Source organism: Drosophila hydei, unplaced genomic scaffold, assembly GCF_003285905.1.
Source record: "Drosophila hydei strain 15085-1641.00,03,60 unplaced genomic scaffold, DhydRS2 tig00008139-arrow-pilon, whole genome shotgun sequence".
NCBI classification, from domain to species: domain Eukaryota; kingdom Metazoa; phylum Arthropoda; class Insecta; order Diptera; family Drosophilidae; genus Drosophila; species Drosophila hydei.
Window position 1 is genome coordinate 2902323 of NW_022045847.1, and position 25648 is coordinate 2927970.

General features: G+C 34.6%; 1 protein-coding gene across 4 annotated transcripts; it reads left to right on the forward strand.

The window, feature by feature from the left end:
- Positions 1–1580: 1580 nt before the first annotated feature.
- On the forward strand, positions 1581–14116 carry LOC111600854. Of its 4 annotated transcripts, XR_002751503.2 has the most exons (7): positions 1581–1616; positions 1698–1980; positions 2058–2100; positions 7694–7862; positions 8911–9027; positions 12925–13031; positions 13555–14116. XR_002751503.2 is itself a non-coding variant. In XM_023317167.2 (6 exons), the coding sequence occupies exons 1-6, from the start codon at positions 1612–1614 to the stop codon at positions 13562–13564; spliced, it is 627 nt and encodes a 208-aa protein (XP_023172935.2). In that variant the 5' UTR covers positions 1581–1611; the 3' UTR covers positions 13565–14116. The 4 variants fall into 4 exon arrangements, 1 of the variants encoding a protein (XP_023172935.2); XM_023317167.2 differs by lacking the exon at positions 12925–13031; XR_002751504.2 differs by lacking the exon at positions 1581–1616 and having other exon boundaries at positions 1640–1980; positions 2065–2100.
- Positions 14117–25648: the final 11532 nt, after the last annotated feature.

Below are 25648 nucleotides of genomic sequence, written 5' to 3' on the forward strand. Positions count from 1 at the left end.
ATTTTTCGCCCTTACGTTAAACACCCTGTTCTGTCTGTCTAAGTTGTGGGAAACGATTATATTCTAGGGCAGCATATAAGATTAACTCGACACTGTCGTCTATCTTCTTATCTAGGAATCATCGGTATGAATCCGTTTTACTTAACCATTGGAAGTAATGTGGTAGGATGGTGCGTTTAAAAACGAGGGAATAGTCTTGGAGGTTAAGGAAGTCTTTGTTTCCTCGGTTTTTAGAAAAAGATTCTGAATGCATGCATTGCAAATTTGATAAAAATGTATCGATACACATCAAGAATTCTTATCGGTCGTAAAACAATGATATGCACATCTCATTGGTGTCCCTTTGTTCTTTCGGGAGTCTAGGGTTCCTCTTTTGTCTTTGAGAAGGGTTTGTAGTTAAAACTAAGCTGCATATTTTTGATATGATTAGACAAAACAAAGAGAAAAGTTACAGTAGAACACAACCACGCACACAGTGCCGGGGAAGAGAAAAATGAATAGATTTAAGAGGAAACCTAATTCGCAAAATGGATGTGGCCGAAATTTCTGCTAGCTTCAAAACCTCCTGACTTAAAGGTGTTTCCTTCTTTTGCATGCATATGCGTATGTTTCCTCCTTTCAACAGCTGCTAACTTAAAGGTGTTTCCTCCTTTCCTTTCCTTTCTCTGTAAAACTAAGCTGCTTATTTTTCGGAGACAAAGCTCGCCACTGGATTCACTTCGTAAATAACAACTTCTTAGAAGAGGTTAACCGAAACCTGGCTAATGCATTCCGATCTGTCAACACTAGCAAGTATCCAACACAAATTCTTAAAAGTTTCCGTCAACGTATGGTCGATGACTTGGTTTCATTGTGTTCATCGGTAAGAGACTTCCATCTTGTAATTTTCGAATTCACATTAAATATTCGGTACAGCAGAACTCAAAGGTTGATGGTCTGTGTAAACAATGATGTCATGGGTACCATACAGATATTGTTACAAAATACTCAGTGCTATAGTCAATAGTTTCCATTCATGTGACAGCACCTCCCCAATGCTTTATACGGAAGTATCCATCGTTGAGTCGAATAGCTTCCTAAAATCAGGGTAGCTTAGCATGACGAATCACACATTGTGTAGCCTTTTCAATGCTTCCTTCTACAAATCATTAAAATCGATGATAATCTTCTTGGACAGTCGTCTCGGAATGTTAGTCTTTAAATATATTCAGGAACTGGATAGGCCTAAGAACGACCTGAGATCGAACAGTGTTCCTGGCTTTGGGAACTTTTGAATGACTTTTACCTTTTTGACTCCGGCCCCTGCACCAAACCTGGCAAATCTGAAATCAATGTACTCGTAGCTTTGCTTGAAAAATTGAGATTAAAAAAATTATGTCGTTGTCCACGTAGACAAAGTTTACTTTACCGTTTTGCTCCCGCATAACGCGGTCGATCTCTCTTTGAAAAATGCTTCCCGCATTTTGCAATCCGTACAGACATACATCGTGTTTCTCCTTCAGATGGGATGGAACAATATTATATTAACAATAAAACATATATAAAAAAGTTGATCTGTTTGCTTTGACAAAGTAATCAAAAACTTAACTTGTTACTCGGTATATTATTTTCATGTCGTAAGTAAATAGAAAAAAGATAATGAACAAAACATTTACAATATTTCTCGTTATCTGTACTATCATTAACTTGCGGTTGAGGTGCGGTCTAGCTAATAACAATGGGAATGATTATCGAACGAATAATTTAAAGGCTGTTCTACTGATTTGTCCAATTGATGGTAGAGAATCGAACTGTGAGCCGCAGTTGCTCGTCAGTATTCATTTTAAGCCAAGCATAAATGTGAAGTCTCAAGATAACCTTCTTATACTGGACAAAACCTATGAGCCTTCTAACCGTCAAAACTTTGAAACACTGTCGCCTTACATAATAGTAGTAAGCAGGAGTGAGCCAATTATAATACATCCACTCCTATTTTCAAAAGTAAGTTGCTTAGATCGTTAGACATTTATACCAGTTGACCATTCATTTAATGAGGATACCTGAAAAAATGATTATAGTACACAGATTCAACTAATATTTGCAAGCCATTAATTTTTAACGGTAAGCATTTGTTGAGATTATCATATTTTTAGTATGTATTGATATAATTTAATTAAATATAAATGGGTAATTAATTATTTGTATTATAATTCGTAATGGAAAAGCTTGAATATATTCACTTATATTCATTATTGTTATAAGAGGCAGTTCATGTTCACTATCGTTTATCTATAGTAGGTATTTGAATCAGGAGGCTTAAAGGTTGCGGTCATTCTTGTCCCTTTTTACAATTGCTTAATTTTACTGAATGGTATTCTTAAAATATATGTAATAGGCAGGAGTACAAGTGGCAGACGCCATAAAGAATATATAATTTTGATCAGGACTACAAGCCGAGTCGATTGAGCCCTGTCCATCTGTCTGACCGTATGTGTGAACGTGTCAATCTCAGCATCTATTAGAGCTATATACTTGACATTTTTTGCAGGTCCGCGTATATCGCACGCATATCAAGTTTGCTTCAAATGATCGATAACTATTCCCGTTTTATTGTAATCGATTTAAAACATGATCGATATATTAAGGGGCTTGCATTTTTTCCGAATCGAATTTGTAGATCAAATGCTGAAAATGTAATTAAAATCCATTAAGTAAAACAGAATTTATTAAAGAAAACGTTTGGCCAATTTGCAAATGCAGGCGCCGAAGCAACGTTTTTTTGTTTTTTTCATTATGAAGTGGCGTTGTTGGACGTTGCATAGGCAATGTTGGTTCGAATCTTGGTGTCGCAATGTCGGTTATTAAAAATATTAAAATATTAAAAAACGCATATGGAACTGGGATTACGGTATTTCTTAGTCGGGCACCCCGACTAGAGCTTTGTTGTTAAATAACTAAATAAAATAAATTCAATTAAAAATATTTTTAATTTTGACGCACTTTCCATATAAGTGAACTCGCTCATCTTCATTAAATTATGTATTGTGTAAGCGTATTTCCCATAGTTATATATAAATTCTATTTGTTCTCAGTTATGTGTGCTGCACGTCACTACATATGCAGTACCTATGGATTCATGGAATTAGACATGACAGGATATAGTCAGTAGGAATGTGTAATTGTAACGAATTTGATATCAGCAAGTCAGATCTAACCATAGCGGATCCAAATGTTATCAGCTACGGTAAAGAGCTTGATCAACTGTCGAGTCTGTGTGGTTAAGTATTACACGGTCTTCCATCTCGGAAACTGCCGTTGTTTCACAATTGGTGCATCTTATTACATCTCAACTTACCAACGAATTGAAACTGAAATGAACTAGAAAATTCTCCATTGTCGCATACATAGTTCACATTAGACTACCGAATATAGTTGCGGTTAATTCAGACCATATATCCACTTATTTCACCTAGCCTGTGATTTGCTGTGGATTTACAAAAGATATGTCTTGCCTGGGTTATATCTGAGGCCGGAGATCAATTTGATAGTCTCAATTCGGATAAGAAATTTAGCAATATTAAAAAATGTTATACACATTAAAAAATATTTGCAATTCTTTTTTTTTTAATTATTTGAAGTATTCAGAATTCAAATGATGATTTTTCACAAAAAAATATATTTTTTATTAATATATATTATAAGTTCCGTATGGTATCCGGTATCGTTGCGTTCACACATACAAACGGAAAGGTCTAGATCGCCTCGGGTCGCCGCCCTAATCAATAAAATAAACACTATGGAGTCTCCTTCTTCCTCTTACCTACACTTTCGCAGAACCATTATGCCCTGTATTCGCGTTTTCAGGATATCTTAGTCAATTAAACACAAGTCGAGCAAATCCAAGACCGCCGTTTATCAAAATGTACAGTTTGGCGATGAAATCCAAAAATACCAATTACAATGTGTTAACATTGAAAACAATAGTCAATGAAATGAAACCCAATTTACTAGGACATCAGAGATAGGAACTGTGCGAACCGGACGGAGACCGGACCGGACCATGCCATAGAGTAGTTGTGGGACATGAATAGATTATTCCGGTCCGCACTGTACAGTGCCGCCCATAAAATGTAGGCATGTTAAAAAATAAAATATTCTTTCATCTTTATTTAAAATTTTTAATAGGAAAGCTTTTTAACATGCACTGTGGTCTCCGAAAGTATTCTGTTAGTTAGCCACGCCATAGACTGTCGGCTCTGCTATTAGTTGCAATTCGTAGAAAAAACCTTTTATGATTTTAAGACTGTTAAACAAAAATTGTTCTGCAAAACTCTAAGAACAGCTTGTTCCTACGCATTTTACGTGCTGTGCATGTGTCTTATAGTTATGGTAACATCTGTTAGCTATGCCCAATCCAAATCAAAAAAATACAAAAAATTTATAAAATACTAGATTGAATTAAAAGATCAAAGATGCAATTTAATTAATAACTTTGATGATGATGATTTGTAGGACTCTGGCATGGAAAATGCCCACAAAATTTCAATTACTTTCTGGCAAATACACAAAGTTGCTAATTTCGACCTGACATCCCACTGTATCATAAAAATTTTCCTATTTAATACTTAACATTTAAAAGAGACACTTCTTAAATTTTAGAACTTGGGTTAATTGTCAAGAATATGCGCAATACAAGGTTTCTTGACCCCGATTATATTGTCATTTGAACTGAGAATATTACATACAGACATCTTTCAGTTTTTATGTGTAAGGTTTGTTTTCTTAATTTGACCAATAGCACTCTTATACATAATGCAATATATTTAATTTTTTATCAATAAATCCGTGGCTATCTTCGTCTGATAAATGGCTAAGACTTCCTCAAAGAACCTGTTGAGTTTACAAAACCCGAATTGGTTTGGAGGAAGAAAACCGGCGTTGGCAATTGCTGCTTGCACTCTGAGGAAGATTAATTTTTCAGCATCTTAATATTATGTCTAGGAGGCAATAGAAAGACTGCTTCTCTGGATATTTATCAACTTTTGCTTTCAAAGCGAAGGGGTGCAAGTAAAGAGCTATTTTCAATGCTCGGTTTTGAATTCCATCCGATCTGGGTCTTATTAACAATAAGGTTTAAGCTTGTATGATATAATCTTCGATTGGCTGATATTGGGTCTATTATGGTTTTGTCCACAGATTTTTGCTGCACTAGCTTGCTTACCTTGGCTTACATGTCCTGTCGCAAAATTAGAATTCCGTGGAATCGCAAAAGAAAGTACATTTGGTTGCGCGTCCCCTTCATCTGATTTCTTGCGCCCGGCATCTCTTCTTTTCGCCTAGACGCGGGCATGTTGATTCTACCAATCTGGTTATTCTGCTAATACATGGGCACTTGTTGGTGTCTGAATTGTTTTCAGTGCTGCATGCTATTGAGAATTTATAACATCAGCATTTCCTGATCTACACTGCGACTGAATAGTCAATGAAAAAGCTGCAGGTTCTAAGGTATCTTGGCGATAAGCCTTCCGATCCATAATTGATCTCTCAGATGATAAACTGTTTTGCATAATGATAACTGCCACTATTAGCGTCGCAAGGTATTCACTAGCCTCTAGAAGCGGAAAGATTCTATGATGTATATTGACCCGTATCCAAGCCAATTAAAGAGATAAGCATTGCCTGAAGCATTTCAAAGATCTCTCTATATCGCGCATTATTTCATTTATATTCATTTAGGATTGGGGCCAGGTAAAAAAAAATATATATATGCTGTCCTATCGTGCGTATAAAAAACGTATTACTTAAAAGCAAAGTCATTGGGTTTCCGCATATTCATATCGCTGATTTTTACCGCCGGTTAGGCATAGATTTAGTTGTAAAAATCCTACCCATTTAATTTCGCCAACAGGCCCGGGTTTAATGTACGCTTAAAACAGCTTGTTGCATGAATACCCCCTTTCAGGTGTAAAAGTCCTACTTGGGTGGTTTGCAGCAAGTCTTGTGGCAGTACCAACCTCTCCACAACTGAAACAAGTGCCATTTTAGCCTTCTCTTGTGCAGTTAGCTGCAATAGGACTGGTTAGACTGGTTAATGACGACAGTCGATAGCTTGCCGAAGTGATTAAATGAAATCTAAGCTATTGTCTCTACCCGCTTGCTCATTCTAGTATATTTTGTAGCATCATTGGTACTTCTCTCCCCCTAGTACAACGCTATCCATTAGTCTGCTGGGGATCGCTGCAAAGTCGTGGCAAGTTTGCTAAGACTTTGTAGCTAAGTATGTGAATCAGCTATTTGTCCACTACAGTTTCCACCACTACTAATAATTATTAGAGCTAATGCACCAGCCGCGTATTTAATTTAGAGTGACAGCTAATATTTTCTAATGCTTAGCGCTTCAGAAGATGTGAAAGGTACTTAAAACAGACGGTACTGTTCGTCCCTCTTGGGTAATGCACATGCTTCGCAATCATCTCTACTAGGCTATTTGTGTATGGCTATGTGAATCTGTGTTTGATTGTGTGTGTACTGCTTAATTTAGTGGCGGGACAAGTGTGAAGGCTGACGAGAGTGCACCCAGATGTAATTCTTCACAACTTCCGGTGGATCACTGAATGGATGCCTTTTGGTGTTTAGCTTGTATTTCGGAAACAGGTTGCTCCAGAGCACCTTGCTATCTATCATCAGTCATTATTATCATCAGTCATTAATCAATGAGGAGTTCTTTGAAAGATTACGTTTCGCGCTGTCAACGCATTCTGATTTCATCTGAGCAACGGCCAGATTGTGCCTTGTAAGCCGATGGCCTTAAAGCAGTACTCTGATCATACGGTGAGTAAGTCCGGGATGGATCGTGGGATATCTCGGAAATCAACCTTTAATCGAAACCACGCTACCGAGTTGATATGTTTTACTATATCTCGTGTTGTTAGCTACCGCGAGGTGTAGCTGTATTATGTGTCATCCTACCTCGCAATTTTCTACTTATATATGCCGGTTGTGTCGATAATAGATTTTTGACCAGAAAGTTTTTGACACTCAATTGCAATGTTTTGTAATGATTCAGGAACTCTGCTTAGGCGCCCTTTGTATAGAAGTTCTTCGACTGGGGTTAATCATTGATATGCTGAATAATAGGGCCGTAGGGATGGTGCTAGACAAGTGTCCGAACAGCCCGGACCGAGCAGGAGGGAGTGCAAACGCCCGGGTGCTGCTGAAGGTGGAGGATGTGGAATCCAGCATGTGGGCATGTCTGCGTGCCTGGGTATGTATGTATGTATGTGTGTATGTGCGTATGTTAAAAGAATGTGTTCGGAACACAATTATTATGGAGTAGCTACAACTGATTCAATGTATTTTCAATTAGATTCTCTTAGAATCAAGTGAAACCGGTAGTCGGTAGTCGTAATGCTCAACTATGGATCGTCAACTATCTTTCCGTATTGTATTTGATTCTGCAAGATGTTATACTAACAATGGTACCCACTCCATATGCTCAGGGTAAAAGTAAAGAAGAAAAACAAGTAGTATTTATTTATAAAATAACCCAGTGTTGTCAGTTTACAGGAAATAAGAAATTCTTTATTTTGTTGAGGCCGTAGGAATGTAAAACTTGTAATATTCGATTATATACAAATTTTTAGACCTTCAAATTCAAAAGAATAGCTATTACAAAAGAAATCATAAATTATAAATTACAAAACTTTTTTGATAGGTTATTCTTGGAATACAACTGGTAAATTCACGTTGTCCAATACAAATTTGTATCAAGAAATAAAGAGCACAACGCGAAAGAGGAAAATAAACGAGCAATATTTTGTCAACACCACTATTTATAATCAGCAACTGAAACACATTTTAAGCAATGCTGCTCAGAATAATCGGTGAGTCACGTCATTATATAAAAAAAATATAATAGCTGATATTTGATTTTAGCCCTTAAATAAATATAATATTCTCTTGGCTGGTAAAATTTAACTTGATTAATAACAAAACTAGTAAGAATGTTGCATTCGATCCATCCAGTCCGCATAATACTCATTCACGGTACGGGACCTGCCAGCTCCTCAGCGTACCAATTTGTGCATTGATAAAGGAGATCAACAGAAACTCAATAATCGAATTTGTTAGTTTTAGCTGTAAAGCTGTAGAGGATACAGAGTTGTGATATATAATTTTTGACAGTGTGAATACACTTGACTGTGGTGGTGTTCAGTTATGTAATGATCTTTATTTGTTTGAGCTAGGGTTCTTATACCCTGACCCATGCGTATTTCATCCCTTAAGTCTAGCTTATCTATTGCTGAGTATGTAAGGCTCAGCGTTGGTATGTCTAATTTTAGATTCTAAACCTGTAATTTGAACTATTCCTATTGCACTCCCTGCTAGTCGTTGAGTGTGTAGACGGCATGCTTAGAATCCTCAAATATGTTGTATGTTCATGCCTGAACAGCCAGTATGTATATTATCTTGCAAATTTAGTATCTTGCAAAATTTTAATTTTTGGACTTAAAACTTTTTAATCATTGCATGGTTAGTGATAACATGTAATTTGTCAAATATAAGACTTATAGTATGTTATATTTGAAAAACATTCAAATAATTCATATTGATTGATTGGCTTCTTCTACAGACAGATGTATAAATTATTATTGTGCTGATCGTTGTGCCTACAACCTCATTCTTACTTATTATTATATTGTTGTTTTATACACTGAATAAGTTGACAATAGATTTTGTGCGTCGTAATCAGAGTACGCGTTTATGTTAGAATGTGCATGTGTTGTTTGTAAATTATATATGATATAAGATTTAAATTATAGGAATATCATCTCTTTTCAGAGTTCTGGGTGTCTGTTCTGTTCTGTTCTATTCTATTCTCAAGTAACTTATTTACTTTTAAAATAATAATCAATTGTTTTCTTAATATAGTAATACACGTTTGTATTCGGTATACAAGTTAAGCGCTCCATTTCCCTATCTGAAGGCCAAAATACGGATTTATAAAAAAAGGAAGAAAACGTGGTGGATGATACTGCCATCAATTGCGTAAGTGTTTAATTTTGCCTTCATTTTTTGCAAACAAGGGCTTGCTTGAACAAAGAACATGTAATACATAGTTATTGAGATTGACTATAAATGCTTAACAATTAATTGAGAAATTCTTGACCGAAACGACAAGATGAGCCGATAGATAGACCATGTGCGTCTGTCCATCTGTATGATCGCAACGATCTTGTTAGCCACAATAATTAGAGACTTGGAATTTTTAAGTGTATACTCGCGTACACCATTTAGTTCTAATGGATAAAAATCAATAATTTAGAAGAAAATTTATTCAACAAATAAGATTATATAGTAAGGCCGTGCTTATGCATGTGGGTGTATGTGTTTGTGCCTGTATATATTAAAACAGCGTATAATGATTGAAATATCAATTGTACGTTGGGTTTAAGGTATCTCCTAGTCAAGCTGTCTCGCTAAAGCACTCGTAAAATTTGTTGTTATAAAAGTGTCCAATTTTATAGAATGACCTTTTTTTTGACATTCCATACATCTCACTTTAATAGTGCTGAACATATTTTAAGAAATTTTAATGTACATATTTAAAATTATTGTTTGTAGGTTAAATAACTTGTATGGAACATTTGTTAATGGAAATGTTTCAATTATTTTAACATCCCAAGAAAGTATTCTTGAAACGAGAAAGTCAGTGTTGCTGGGAAATCATACATTTTTAATTCCAAGAAGTTATCTAACTGACACTGATGGAAGCAAAGTCTCCAACAATGCGATTATAAAATTAACTAATTCCAGTGCTAACTTTACCTGTGATCAGGCAAAGAAGAAATTCACAGATCATTTTACAAAGGGAAAAATAATCTTATGTGGAAATCCATACGCTATGTACGGAATGAAGTTGATGACTGAAGTTGGGTTGATTCAAAATTCAATAAAATTGTTGGAAAAATGCCCAATACACGCTAAAACATTATGCCTGAGCATGTTGGATGAGCGAGCGCCAGGTAATTAATATCAGTTTTTGGAGTAGTGCTTCTGTAACTCGGTAATCTCCAACATATGCCTTGGTATGATAGATGTATGACAAATAATTCATAATCTTAGCTGCAAGTTGATGTGCTATGTCGCAAAATGATGTATTTAAATATGTCCACAACGTTTTTTCTGTTCTTAAATATTACATTTTGCTTTGGCCTTTCGCTGATTGGTGTTTATTACACATGTAGAGATTGCGTTATGAGGTGATCAAATCCCAATTTTCAAATTAATATGTTTTATATTAAAAACAAAAGAATATGAAATCAGACCCTCCATCACAATATGTTTCATCTATTGTCCTTGTTGTAAAATAGGTTGAACAGAGCATGATGGAAACCTTCAAGCTGAACCAGATTCGATAAATACAAAGACGGGTTTGGTTGGGCAACGTTATGTTCGATATACTTAAAACATGGACGTTTTTTTAAAAATGGCAAATATTCCTTAATCTTTATTTTTTTAATAGGAAAGGTTTTGCGTCACGTCATAGATTTTCAAGTAATGGATACGACTGTTGTGTGTGTCGGCTATGATGCCATTAGAAAAAGCTAAACAAACATTTTTAAATTGTAGAAAAAAGCTTTTATGATATTAAGACCATTAAACAAGTAATATATTGAATTTAAACAGTTCTATACAACTTAATTTACTATAAGAATTGTCATACAGAGCGGCCGGTATTCAGTCGCGTAGTCCTGAAAGACCGTTTTCTCTTGATATTAAGGTATCAATTTTATCCGAAAAGGAAAGCGTCTCAAGAACGATTGATAAAATTGCACACAATACTGTCACTTGTCTTGAATGTAATTCCGATCTTTTCAGGCTTAATCAAATATATAAAGACCCATTAAGATATTTTACCAATTATCATTTGATTGCTATTTTAACATAGCGTAGGAATGATGCAAATGTGTTTGCATTATTTTCTGTAGTGGTTATCTGTCGGTATTTAATTGGAAAGAACAGACTCTAGTGGGGTCCATTTCCTTTTAACAGAAAAAACTTTGTATATATCAAAAAACATATAACATTGTATATTTATTACAGCGTTCAACATTAAAATTAAACTGCCATTTAGAGAAAACGCAGTTAAAAAAAATACTCGAAAAGTTAAAGTATCCAGAATTGTAACTGATGCTACGACTAAGGATGCACTTCAAATATCTGTTGAAGTTATAAATAAAGGTCTAAAGTCACAAGAATATTTCATAAGTATTTCCAATTGCCCGCTGTCAAAAACTGAATCCGTTATAACAACTGTAAACAAAATTCTGCTTCCTTATATATCAGAAACTATTACGTTTTTATTACCTTTCATAATGGGATCGAAGAAAAAATTAAAATTTGATTGTGAAAGTAAGTAAAATACGCCGTTAACCTTTACACTCTTTTATTAATTAAATGTAACTTTATGTTTTGTTTTAGTAATTGTAAAAGCTAACATATTGAATACATTTAATAGATCAACTACGTTGCATTCAAACTTAAATATAATATCTAAGAGATCATTTAAAATAGAAACTCATTCGAGATGTTTTTGTGTGTGGAATTGTCTTTGCCACTGTATTGGAAATATAGAAACTCAGATAGATATTAGTATTTGCCATAAGATGAATTATGAGGCAGAAAAAAATGCTGGCCTACTTTTGAACTGCCCACAAAAAAAAGAATTAAATGACTATTGCTTAACGGAAGCAATAAATGAGAACAGAGATTTCCAGATAAATAGGACATTTTGGACTCTTTGCCAACTTTTTGGAATCGGTTTATTGATATTAATAGTGTTCGGTAAGCATTTAAAAATTAATTGGTAAATCTTATTAACTCGATTTGGTTTAATAATCAACACAAACGAAAGGCAGGAATTGTTAAATAACATTTAGAAATCTCTAGTCGAGGTGTCCGATTTGGAGATACCCAATATAATTATTTTAAAAAAATATAAACAAATAAAACTCAACATTAGACATCAAGATTCGAACCAACGTTGTCTACGCAACGTGCATCAACTCTACCAACACCGCCACTTCATAATTAAAGAATAAAGAATAAACCGTATAATTTAATAACTGAATTCTGATCATTTTTAATCGATAACAATAAAACGGGAGTAGCTATCAAATTATGACCTAAAAAAATCAATTCTCTAGCTCTTATAAATGCAGAGATCGACGCGTTCACACATACAGACAGACAGCCAGACGGACACAACTCAAGCGACTTGGCTTGTCGTCCTGATTAAGACTATATGCTTTATGGGGTCGTTACGCTTATTTCTGCCTGTTGCATTCATTTGTACAAAACCATTTTCCCATTTTCGATAGGATACGGGTATAAAAGAGTAATTTCAGTTTTTGGTATCTATTTTGGTTTTTTTTTTTTTTTTTTTGTTTTTTTAGTTTTTGTTTATAATATTGTTACACATTTATAGTTTTGTACTCTGTTTTGTAAATGTTTACTCGAAACTTATTACTAAAAAAAAAAGCATTACAAAATGTGAATAATTTGAATAAAAGGTCATTAATTCTGCATATAAAACCAAAAATATTTTTTTTTTCAGTGTGTAAAGAGTTTTTTGACAAATGCCTGCTTCATTTAAGTAGCAAAGTTGGGATATTAGTGCTCTCGAATAGAGTTTTCTTATTTAATGACAGATTTTGACGACCATAAAAAGTTAGTTAAATTTTTAAGAAATTTCGTCATTCTGGTACAGATTATTATTTATTTATTTCCCAATTTTTTCAAAATTGACTACGTTTTAGCTCTTTGTGAAATATAAATTTAAACAGTTATATTGAAAAAAAATTTAATTAAATTAAAAAATAGAAATTGAAATAAATAAGTAAAAAAATAATAAAATAATAGAAATAATATTTTTTGTTACAGTTTTTTGTTGTTGTAAATGTTTTGCACCAAGAAAAGAAGATCTCATTGTTGCAAGTGAAGAGTGGATTTGTAATCCAGAACGCGGTTTTGAAAGTTATTCAAATGAAGTAAGTACATTACTGAAACACAAACACAAATTAAATCAATTGATGAGATTTATATCAAAATATGACATGTATTGATATCGATAAATTGATTTCGCTTTTGAAGCGTTGCTTGAATATAATGACAAATCTAAACATTTAATTTGCTATGGAAGATCTTGTAATAATGAATGAACAGACTTTGTATATTTCGAATTTTTTATATTTCCCCCATAGACTTGCAAAAAATTAATTTCAAATACTAGACACAAAATGCAATCTTTGGCGTGTACATATGTACGAGTATAATTATATCGCTCCAAAAATTATTAAGAGAGTCCATTTACAACAAAACTTATTCAACAATTAGTGGTCGGGTCTGTTTTTATATTTCTCTCGGGTTTGTTTTTAATTTCACTATCATTCATTTACAAAATTAATTAATTACAAAATTCAAACTTTTGTAATCGATATGGTATCCATTTTTATTATTATAGTCAATAAAGTCTTATAAAATATTATGTTTGTTTTTCTATACATTTCTTAGAATGATATGAAACCTGTATGTTCACATCAATTTAAAGGAAACTATCCCACGAAAACGGGCTATACTGCCACTTCTACAAATCCGTTAATGGGAGTGCCATTTAAAGATGATAATAAAAATATGACGAACTTATTGGAATCCGCTTTCACTACTCTCACAAAACAACAGAAAGAGATGAGAATTCAATCCAATGGAAAAGAATGACGATAACTTTGATGATAATTAAAAATATTTATTTCAAGTTAATTTTTAACAGATCAACTATTAATATTTTCTTTTAGAGTTAATATTATATAAAGAAATGTATTTTGTCATGTAATCTTCTAGGCTAGCGCTTACAAGACGCAATCTGCAACTGCCTTTGTGAATATTTCCAATCATCATAATCAACCATCATCGTTTATAAAGACATATGGAGCAATGAGTCCATCAGCCCATAAAGCTCACAAAAAATTTTTCTGTACATGTAATGGTGTTTCGACGAAAGCTTGAGGATTATCCACACTCGAAATGCGTCAGTTCCTTTTATTTATGATAAATTTCAAAATTTTGAAAGCATTCTTTTTGGGTTAGTCGATCTATAATGAAATTTCAAACTAGACTTATCAGCTGGTCAATTTAAATGAGTTAAAAATTGCAATGAGATTTTTTCAAAATTCATTATGATTAAATTTCTTATTTTAATTTGTTGGATTTTTAACCGCATGAAAAATATGCCAAACAAAAACTTTAGCAAGAATAAATTATCTACTAGAGACAATCGGTCTATAGAGGTTATATTTAAATGATCTCCCATTTCTATATATCCATTTGTACGTACGTACTTCGTGCGTTCGAACGATCCAAAAAATATAGATTGTCGATTTGTTTTAAAAAATTACATAAATACTATTAAACTCATTCAAAATTATGAATAAATCTTTGGCAAATAGTTAAGATGTGGGCCTTGGCAAATACACACAATTTAATATTATTGCTCTACAATTTAATTAAGATTACAAATTTAGAACTGAAGGTATTCAATTATTCATTTTCCATAGGCAAACCAAAGACAACTCATGTAAAATTCACAGTACGTGTATGTGTTGATGTAGATTATATTATAGTCAAACGCTCTCGATTAGAGTACTTCTAGTTGTCTATTTATCGGTAAAAATAAAATTCTTATTCAATCAATCTCATCTAAGAAATTGTCAGAACTAAGTAAACATAAAATTAATAAAATCTGACTTCTTTTATTAATGAATACAAAAATAAAATACATAAACGGTTTTAAATCATTTTTAATTCAGTGGTACGCCGTATGCAGTATATTCGGTGTCTGGAGGGCTTACTTCGGAAGTAACCTTTTCACTATGACCAGTTTTAGTAATGCTTAAAATATGCACTTTTTTTACGTCGTTTGGTGAGATTGTTGTAGTTCCTTGCTCAACTTTTATTACAATTTCTGGTTGATCTACTACAGGATCCCGATCTATTTGACTTTCTATTTGTTTATCTGATGTATCTTCATGAATGGCCGGTGACTGCTGGACGCTTTTAATTGGATCGAAGCTCTTACTACTATTGAGCATATTGTTCATTGATTGTGATAACGAAATTATGGGCTTAATAGTTTCAGTTCCAGATTGATGCCTTGAGTCTGCTGGTGACTCTCCGAATTGCACACGGTGCGTTTTTAATGTATCTGTATACCGTTTTAAATTTATGTAATGATGATGAATATGCAAATGTTCCATATTAACATGTATTGATTTTGAAGTGGTTGAACCATCATCTTCGATAGAGTCATGAAAGTTAGGATACTTCATAGATATAAGTGGAACATGCGAAAAGGTTTTTTTGAACTGTGGTGTGTTGAATGCTTCGCTCACTCCATTGAATATACCAGTCTCCATGTGTTCCTTCACCTGCTCTCCTTGGAATTCGTTTCCAAATTCGTTCTCTTTATAGTTTTGTTGATGATTTACAATTTTAGGAATTGATTGCTGTTCAATAAATGGTAATAAAGACGGTTCGAAGTAGTCAAGAAATGTGGACTTTATTGCCTGCACTCCAAATAAAGCAACACCAAACCAAATATGTGAAATAATTAATGATGAGAAGACTGACATTATTTTATTTTTGGGGTAACTTAATTTTACCAACAAATGATCACGACAGATATAATAGTTAATATAGGAGAGCTTACAAAACTTAAAAAATGTTTATATATATATATATATTTATGCTGTTATATTTATACATGTATGTTTGTATGGCTTGGATTATTTTTGGAGAAAGTAGAGATTTGCTGTATGTTCGGCTATCGACTATCACATACTCCTTTCAAGAAATAATATTTTGAGTATAAAAAACAAATGTCAAATTATTTAACATGAGTAATAAATTTTTATAATTTTATATGTTTTATGTTCAGTATAAAAATGAACATTCATAAAAACAAATCTTACTGTTTTCACCATAATTTATTTATATAAAGTGTGTACAGGGTATCTTATAATAAAATACTGCAAGCTTATTGAATACGTTTTCTTTTTCTTTTCTTTAATGACCAGTTAATAACAAGTAAGAGTGTACTAGTCGAGAATTGTCGACTGTCAGATACCCTGAATCCTGCTAATACTCCAATCATATCTAGCAAGCAAGCAACACATTCACTATAATAACACATGCTAACGCTATGGCAGCATAAGCTGCTGTATAGGCTATGTTATGGGAAATTTATTGTGGAAAATGTTTCTTCATGATGGGCGTTCGTAATTAAGTTGTCCCAGCATAAAAATGATCTTTATATATATGATGATTCCATCTTTTATGGTATTTAAGCTACGTTTAAAAAACAATGTCAAATTATCGATTTTGATTACCATTCGAATACACATTTAAATTTTACCATCTGGATCTTTTGCGGCTTATATGATCATTGCGTTCACACGGACGGATAAATACACGGACGGACAAACATAGCTAAATGGATTCAACCGTAGTCCTGGTTAAGACCAACCACGGTTCCTTCTGCCTGTTGCATGCATTTTCATAAAAACATTACACCCATCTCATTTTTAATAGATTTAAGGCAGAATAACAAAATAAGACCGTTACAGTAGACCGCTACCGAATGAATAATACTCATACATCGTCTGTACGCCGTCAGCTCCAAAGCTTTGCATTATTTGAGGTTTTCAAATTTTCCATGCCCTTAAGAAGTATAAATTTAGGTAGATAAAAAGAGTAAGTCAACAGTAATTTAGTTCAATTTTTAGTTTTTATTTATAAAACTGTAGAATTTACAGTTGTTCATTAGTCAATTGTAACATTTTTGACCAATCCTTTGATGGATTTTACAGTAGCGAAACTGTCAAATTTTTTGTAATAGAGGTCATCAATAACTCAAAACCAAATTTATAAATTTCTTTATCTTTTGTTCTCTATCTCCCAAATTTTCTGGAAATATGGAATATTTTTTGCAATAATAGTGTTCAAAATAATGCATAATTTGTTCAAAACACTATATAGTCAGTTCCGATATACCACCGTTAGTAGGGAATATATGTATACCATATATATTACAGATTTCAAGACTCTACCTTCAATAGCAGCGATATGGCTTGTGATCAGGACAGTGCACAAAACTAATGTACTCTTTCAGTTCGTTAAAGAATAAGGTTGTAAAAAAACTAATTATGCAAGCCCGGTTGTTCCCTTCTTATACCCTGATCCCATTAAAAATGGGAAATCAGGGTATAGTGGTTTTGTGCAAATGTATGTAATAAGCAGAAGGAGGCGTGGGAGACCACATAAAGTATATATATTCTTGACTACAAGCCGAGTCGATTGAGCCCTGTCCGTCTATCTGTCTGTCCGTGGGTCCATATGTGTGATCGCGTCGATGCAATTTTTTTTGTAGGTCCGTGTATAGCACGATAACTATTCCCATATTATTATTATCGATTAAGAATATAATCGAAATTCAGTTATTAAATTATATATCGTACGTCTTATGAGCTAAGCCCTCCAAATTTTGTATTAAGTCTTTGGTATATCTTATACAATTTTGGTTTTTGTTCCCCAACTTCTTAAAATTTAAGTTCAGTAGGAAATAGGGTCAATATATGAAGGATATGTGAATCCAATACAATATGAAAATTTCGTCTCCGCATTCGCCTATGTCTCAAATCAACATACAAAGTCTGACACCCATTGAATGGTGAATTATAGTTATTATATGTTGGAGGTCAATATTTGAAAGCGCATTTACCACACAATTACAAGGGCCCCTTTTCGCTTCGAAAAATGTGTCACTTTATTATGCTCTATTTATAACACTTGCATCGTTAATGCAGTGACTTAAAAATGCGTCCATTCGTTTTCTCTATAATCCAATTATTACACGTTTATTATTATTATTTGGTCACAGCTAATAGTCATAGGTTCGAACATTTGCTGCGAAGCTAGAAGTCTAATTTGTCTTCATCCCGTCGCTTCTAGAACACAGTACTGATCGAAGTACTGCTATGAAGGTAAAGAAATTGACAGTCGGTAAAATCTAAATTAGCTTGACTCACAATTCAGGTCCAAGTAATTCTAAATCAATCGTTATTATAAATCAATTAGCTTTGCTGCAGTTGGCGTTATAAAAATGTACGGGAATGTATGTATGGTGATTCAATGTGTACAACAGTTATTAAGAAGGACTGTGATCTCAATTCTATTGAGAAGTTCAAGATCCAATCCAGTTGAAGTGGTGTTGATTTGGAGACCATCAGTTTGTTAGGGGTAAAATAACTAACTACAGAGTTGCACTTAATATTCAAAAAAAAAGTATTGATAAAAGACTTTTTCTATTAGATCAGAACGATATTTGTCCTAAAAAGCTGATGTATCTCTGGTCGGGCTGTGCTTAGATGTTGATTAGATTCCTGCTCATATTTTTACAGCATATAAAGAAAAAGTTGGTAGTTGTCTCATCGTTCTAACATTACTGCAGAAATAGACAAAGGCTTACTAATGAATAGTTATTTGGTGTCTACAAACTTATCGATGCTCCATTGAATCACATTGCTGGGACGACTATTTAAGCTACGCCTTTGGATACCCCTACATGTGATATTGGCAAAATATATGTGTCGAAATGATTGAAATCAATTAGCATACTTTTTACCTCAATTTGAATCTTGTCGCATTCTTGAATCAAGGCATTTGGCTAATTCGTTATCATGATTTATTCCTTATACACATAATACGTCTCTTTTAGTAGTTCTATCATGTTATCTATATCTATATCATGTTTTTGGGTCTACAAAAATTGCAGAATTGTTACTTAATTTTGAAATCGTTATCTTGTCGATTTTATTTACCTTTGCACTGGATACTTGGCAGAGTAATGCTAACTTTAGTATAACCATCTAGTCTTGATTCTTACCACCCTCTGCTAGTTTCTTTCGTGATTCTTTGGTCTGTGTCTATGTAGTCATTTTTTAGTTAGCCCAGCGGGCATAATTTATTAATAAGTTATTTAACTAACTCTTCTTGTGATTTAATTTTTACAACTCTAACTTTATTATCTATGTGAACTTTTTTATTTACCGTAGTAGCCATCTAGCTGTGTGACAATTTCCACCTTATATTAATTCTATTTGTCCTTCTAAATTTTTCATCTTCTTTCTATACCCTGATCCCATTGAAAATGGGAAATTAGTGTATAATGGTTTTGTGCAAATGTATGTAACAGGCAGCAGGAGGCGTGGCAGACCCCATAAATTATATATATTCTTAATCAGGAAATCTTGTAATTTTGTAGGTCCGTGTATACCACGCACATATCAAGTTTGTTTCAAATATTCTCTTACTATTCCCGTTTAATTGTTATCGACTAAAAGCATGATCGATGTGCAGTTAATAAATTATATCTCGTACGTCTTAAAAGCTGAGATTCCAAATTTTGTATTTAGATGGTGAAAATTTAATTAAAAGCAATTTATTATACAATAAGTCATTAACAAAACGTTTGGCCAATTTGCAAAAGCACATGTCAGCAGCGCCACGCGCACTCATTTTCCTATGCGTGTGCACACATACATTCAAATGCGTGTATTCTTTTCTATCCGAAGAATCGAAATTGCGATTGAGTTGTGTTGAATTATTTGCAGTGCAGTGGCTGCGTTGGTAGATGCGGTGCTTGTAAGAGGTTAGTCCCTGGGTTCGAGACTGGCGTCTATGGGATCATTTTTATTGTTTTATTTTTTAATTATGATGTGGATGTATTGGTGTCTCACAATGTCGATTTTTAGTTTTATTTTTTGAATACTCTATACAAACTATGGATTAAAATACTCAGATAGGACTGGGATCAGAGTTTCTCCTAGTCGGGCACCCCGATTAGATCTTTCTTACTTGTTTATATATATAATTTTTTATATACTCTTACTACCTGTTCTTCGTGGTCTGATCCTGATTGCCAGTCTAGTGTCGTCAAGTATTTGGCTTGTCTCAAGGTTGTTAATATCATCGAGATATTCGACATGGGATACCTATCAACTGCCGTTTGTTCAATTAAATTCCTGAAATCAATGACCGGGTATTTTTTCTTTTCGCCAAACTCGTCGGTGCCTTTGTTGTCAACCACCCATATGGGGCTGTTGGATTTTCTGATTGTTGGATTTTCTGATGGCACCGTTTTTTAAGAGATCATAAATCTCTTTATTGACAAAATTTGCCACACTCGCTGGAATGGTTTTAATTGTACCAACAATTGCCGTATTGTATGGAAAGGACTCATTAGGGTCTGCAAAAGCCTTTTGTAGTATTCTCTCAAAAGGGTCTTGAGTAAGAAGGTGCGTCTGGCGCGTCTATCTTAGTGAAAGTGACGTTGGCCCACTTCGAAACTTGATTCGATTAGCCTTTAGGTATAGGAATGCTTCAATCTGCGTTAGCAGATCGAGAACAATTATCCCCTCGAAGGTCGATAGGCTGTCTAATAAAAAGAATGGAGTTATTTGATCAAACATGGTCAATAAGCATTTTTTGGAATTAACTGTGAACGGTTTGCCGACTATATCTGTTAGCTGTAGTTCTTTGATGTCCCTGTATCGACGACAAATGTCAATGGTATCCCTACTGCTTCTTTTTGTATGTAGGTTTATCCTTTGACTTCTTTGGTCTGAATGTCTATCAGATGTGTTCGACTTTTTAAAATTTTGCTGACCCCCATTCTAGCTAAACTGGCCTTGATGTTGCCTCTGTTGGTATTTTGTGGGATGTCTTAATTTAGATGATGACGGGTCGACATCCATCTGCTCATCTTCGTCTTGTCAAGACCCTTCTTTCTTCTTTCCTTTATTTCCAGCTCTATCTCTACGATTGTTTCGTGTCTGAGACTGTTGTTGCTGATACCTCATCTTACCTTTTTCCTCCAGGCTCCTGGCGTAATTCGTAATAAAAGCAAGTGCAGCCGGAAAATTACTGGGGTGAGCTGCAAAGGGACATCGGTTAAACTTTTCCTAAGTCCTGAGATGAAAACACGGAGTCCGTCCGACATGTATTTTCCATTCATGTGTTTGGCGACTATCGGTCATATGAGATAGCAGTTTTGTTGGTGAGGAGTGTGATATTTTCATGTTACCTTGTCTAAGGGTTCCCATCTGTTGCTCGCTAAATATACGGGACGCTTGTCCGCAGTCTATCTATTATTGTGTTAAATGACGACAGCGTAAGGTTTGTTTGGCCCCTGACCTTATTTCTTAAGACTAACAGTTTGTAGGCAGCCTTTGCATCTTGGCGCCAAGATACATATTGTTCTGGTGTGCCATTAAACTCCAGGACAGACTTGACTCCGTCTAGCGGTTCGTCACAACTCCTAACAGGTTTTTTTGAAACATCGTACAATTTAGTGCGTTACTGTCACCTTGCTTGTAAATTCCTGTAATCTTTTTTTAAAAACTGCTTACTGGGCCTGTAAGGCAGCCTTAACTGCATTAAGGATTACACCTCATGTTAACAGCGTGAATATAATTTTGGCTGAAAATAACATACAAGGCAGTGCGTTGGTGATGGCTTTGAATGCAGTGTTGGAAGGCAGTGGCTCTTTACCAGTGTAGAAACACCAGCAGCTATGTTTTTGACAATGTTATCAACTAGCCCGTCCGACGGAGATTGTCTCTCCAATTGTACTAGTCGCATGGTGACGTCACTCATCACTAAATAGCGTGATATGGATGTGGAGGAGATTGCTGTTTCTGTGACGCGTGCTCAGTTGGCTCATATTGATACCAAATTGCAACGCCTAACCTTTACTTCAAACGTGCGCACCAGGAGTGAGTTACAGACCGAGCTTAAAGCTTTCACAATCAACAAACGGAAGAAATCTTTACAAGAAGAAACAGCTCCATATGACATTAAACCGGAAGAAATTTTCAACAATAAAATGTCATTTGTGGCTGAATGTAAAGCTAGACAGCAACAAAGTCCTTCTTCCCGTGTTGCAGAGCATAGTGGCAAGAGTGTGTTTAGTCGCCAGCAGCAATCAAATGTAACCTGTTTCAAGTGCGGCGAAGTTGGACACATTTCAACCCATGGCAGTAAGTCCAAGATGGACAAGCCCAAAGGAGAGATGACTCCTCATGGCGTGGTCTTCACGAAAACGTTTGACGCTGGAGCGGAATGTTCCTTAATTAAACAAAAGATAAGTGCTAAGTTAGTTGGTTAGTTAACAATGTAGTGCTATTGAAAGTATTGGCAATGACAGCATTTTTAGTACATTGCAATAACTTAGCAAGGTAAAAACTAACGATCATTGTATTGAAATGCTATTCCATATTTTGGGCGATGAAGATAAAGTAAACAATTTATTGGAAAGCTACTCAAACTATTTCACAAGGGAAACTCCTTCTTCTACAGTCAGTACAGGGGTAATGGAAATTAAATAAGCAGACCCCAGAAAAGTTGTTCGAAGAAGTCCATAAAGACTTGAACCAAATGAAAGGAAGTTAGTGCGCGACAAGATAAAAGAGCTATGATGTTGGTGAACAAAAAGGATGGTTCTCATCGTTTGTGCGTCGATTACCGTGAACTGAATGCCAATACAGTTTCAGACAGATATCCTCTACCTCTTATAGCAGATCAGATAGCTAGACTTCATGGAGCTAATTATTTCACATGTTTAGATATGGCAAGTGCGTATTACCAAATACCCATGCATGAAGAATCGATAGAGTGTACGGCTTTTGTCACCCCAGATGGTCAGTACGAGTTCAATGCCGTTTGGACTCAAAAATGCACCTTTAGTTTTTCACCGTTCAGTGATTCATACACTTGATGAACTTGTAAATACATTTGTGGTTGTCTATATGGATGACGTATTGGTGGTGGCTGCAACAAAGAGTAAGGCTTTGGAAAGACTACAGGTTACTCTTGACATTCTAACGAAAGCTGGATTTTTGTTTAATTTAAAAAAGTGTTCGTTTCTAAAGTCGACAGTTCAATACTTGGGATATGAGGTAAGCGCAGGTCAAATTCGTCCGAATTCACTAAAAATTTCAGCGTTAACTGCTCTGCCGCCTCCTCAATCAGTCTCTGCTTTAATACAATTTATTGGATCGACGTCATATTTTCGGCAATTTACGCACGGATTTTCTTGTTTCATGAAGCCTTTGTATCTTGTAATATCGGAAAAGAACGATTTTGTTTGGAAGCCAGAACATGCACAAATAAGACAGAAAGTTATTTCCATCCTTACATAGAAGCCAGTTTTAGTTATTTTTGACCCGCAATATCCCATCGAATTGCATGCTGATGCAAGTTCTCGTGGTTACGGTGATTTCCTATTACATAAAATCAATAATGTTGTTGAGCTTTTCATTAAGGCTGCTTCATCTGCTGAGTCAAGATACTATTCTTATGGATTGGAGACTCTTGCGGTTGTCATGGCTATAAAGCATTTTCTTCATTAATTAACAGGTAGAGAATTCGTTGTTTTTACCGATTGTAATTCTCTTAAAGCATCAAGAACCAAATGTGACCTATCTCCCAGGGCCCAAAGATGGTGGGCTTATTTACAGTCTCATTTGATTTACAGTATAGGGAGGGTAAACGAATGGCTCATGCAGATTTCTTTTCCAGAAATGTCCCATCCTCGGATGCGATTGATACTTGTAAAATTTCTGAGAAACGAGTCAATCTGGCGGAGATATCTAGTGAATGGCTTATGGCTGAACAGCGCAAAGATTTCGATATTATTAATATTGTGAATAAACTAAAAGATAACTCTCTTGCCGAAGACATTGCAAAAACTTACAAGCTAATAGCAGGAATAATTTATCGGAAAATTCAGAGAAATGGTAGAACTCGATGTTTGCCAATTGTTCCCATAGCATTTAGATGGTCTGAAATAAATCAGATTCACGAATCAATCATGCACTTGGGTTGCGAGAAGACCTTAGATAAGGCATATGATTATTACTGGTTCGATCAAATGTACATACGAAAGTTTGTTGATAACTGTGTTACTTGCAAGATGTCAAAGTCATCGTCAGGTGAAATTCAAGCTAGATTTCATCCACACTTTTACTAAATTTGTTTATTTAGGACACACTCAAGATCGTTGCTGACAATTGTATAGGTGCGGTGAAATTGGCTGTATCTTTGCTTGGAGTACCAAACCGCATTATAGCAGATCAGGGAATGTGTTTTGCCAGCTCTAAATTTAGAGAGTTTTGTTCTTAGCAAAAAATAAATTTGCATTTAATTGAGACATGTGCAAGGAGGGCCAACGGACAGGTAGAACGCATAATGAGCACTTTAAAAAACTTACTAACGGCAGTTAAGACTAGCAACAGATCTTAGCAAGACGCATTGGGCGAAGTACAGTTAGCCTTAAATTGTACAGTATGTCGAGTGACAAAGGCAAGTCCTTTGGAATTGTTTATTGAAAAGGTTGCTTCCACCATGTGACATGGCAGAAGAAGTTGATTTGGCAGAATCAACAGCTCGAGCGGTGCAAAATATATCAGCAGCTGCAGCATATAGAAAAACGCACTTTGATAGAACCAGGGCTTTTTCAGGATACAAGGTATGAGATTTTGTGTTGTTGAAGAATGAAGAAAGGCATCAAATAAAGTTCAGCCCAATGTTTAGAGTAAATAGCTGAATTGTTAGACGCAGATAGATATATATATATAGATAGATCATTGACAAATAATAGAAAGTACAAATATGCTCACGAAGTTATAAGAAAATTACCTGAGGAGTATGTACCAATTGAACTAGAAAGCAGGGAAGAGGCTTTAAATGATATTGAAACAGAAACTGTTGAAAGTGAAATGAAATGAATGAAATAGAAACTTTTGGAAGAGACAGTTATGAAATGAATGAAACAGAAACCGTTGCAAGAGACAGTAATGAAATGATTGAAATAGAAACTGTTGAAGAAGACAGTAATGAAATGATTGGAAAAGAAACTTTTGAAAGAAACAGTATTGATATAATCGAAACTGTTGAAAGAGAATAATGCAAGCACAAGTGCATAACAAATGTTTGATCATGGCGTGTGGCGCATAAGATGGTGGAAATCGAAACCAGTTGGGTTTATGGTAATGAAAAAAATGATAAAGAAACTTAAATTAATTTAAAGATGAATTTTATATGAAGGTGAAATTAAAATTCTGGAAGAAAATAAAAGTTGAAGCTAAAATTGGGTAGTTGTAATTGATAAAGTTGTATTGAAACTGTTAATATTAAATTCTACGATAATTTATGAATAAAATGATTTCTGCAGTAAAACATTTTTGTGGAATTACACGAGGTCGTGTTATGGTCAGGATGGCCGTGTCGGAGTGTAGGTAGTCTAAATGTACAGAGGCCTTGCTGGCGCGTGCTGGTAATATGTTTGAAGGTCACACTACAATGTATTGGTGCGTCTTCGAGCATTTTTGTAGAAACATAATTGCAACATTATGTGATTGGTTTCCTGTGTTTTGTAGTTTGGTAAAGTACCGTTTTAGCGAGGCGACAGCTACAGAAACTGTCGCCGAGTGTGGTTCCATGGAAGGCATAAGGAATAAGAGACTGACAATGTTCAGTTGTATTTGAGATCTAA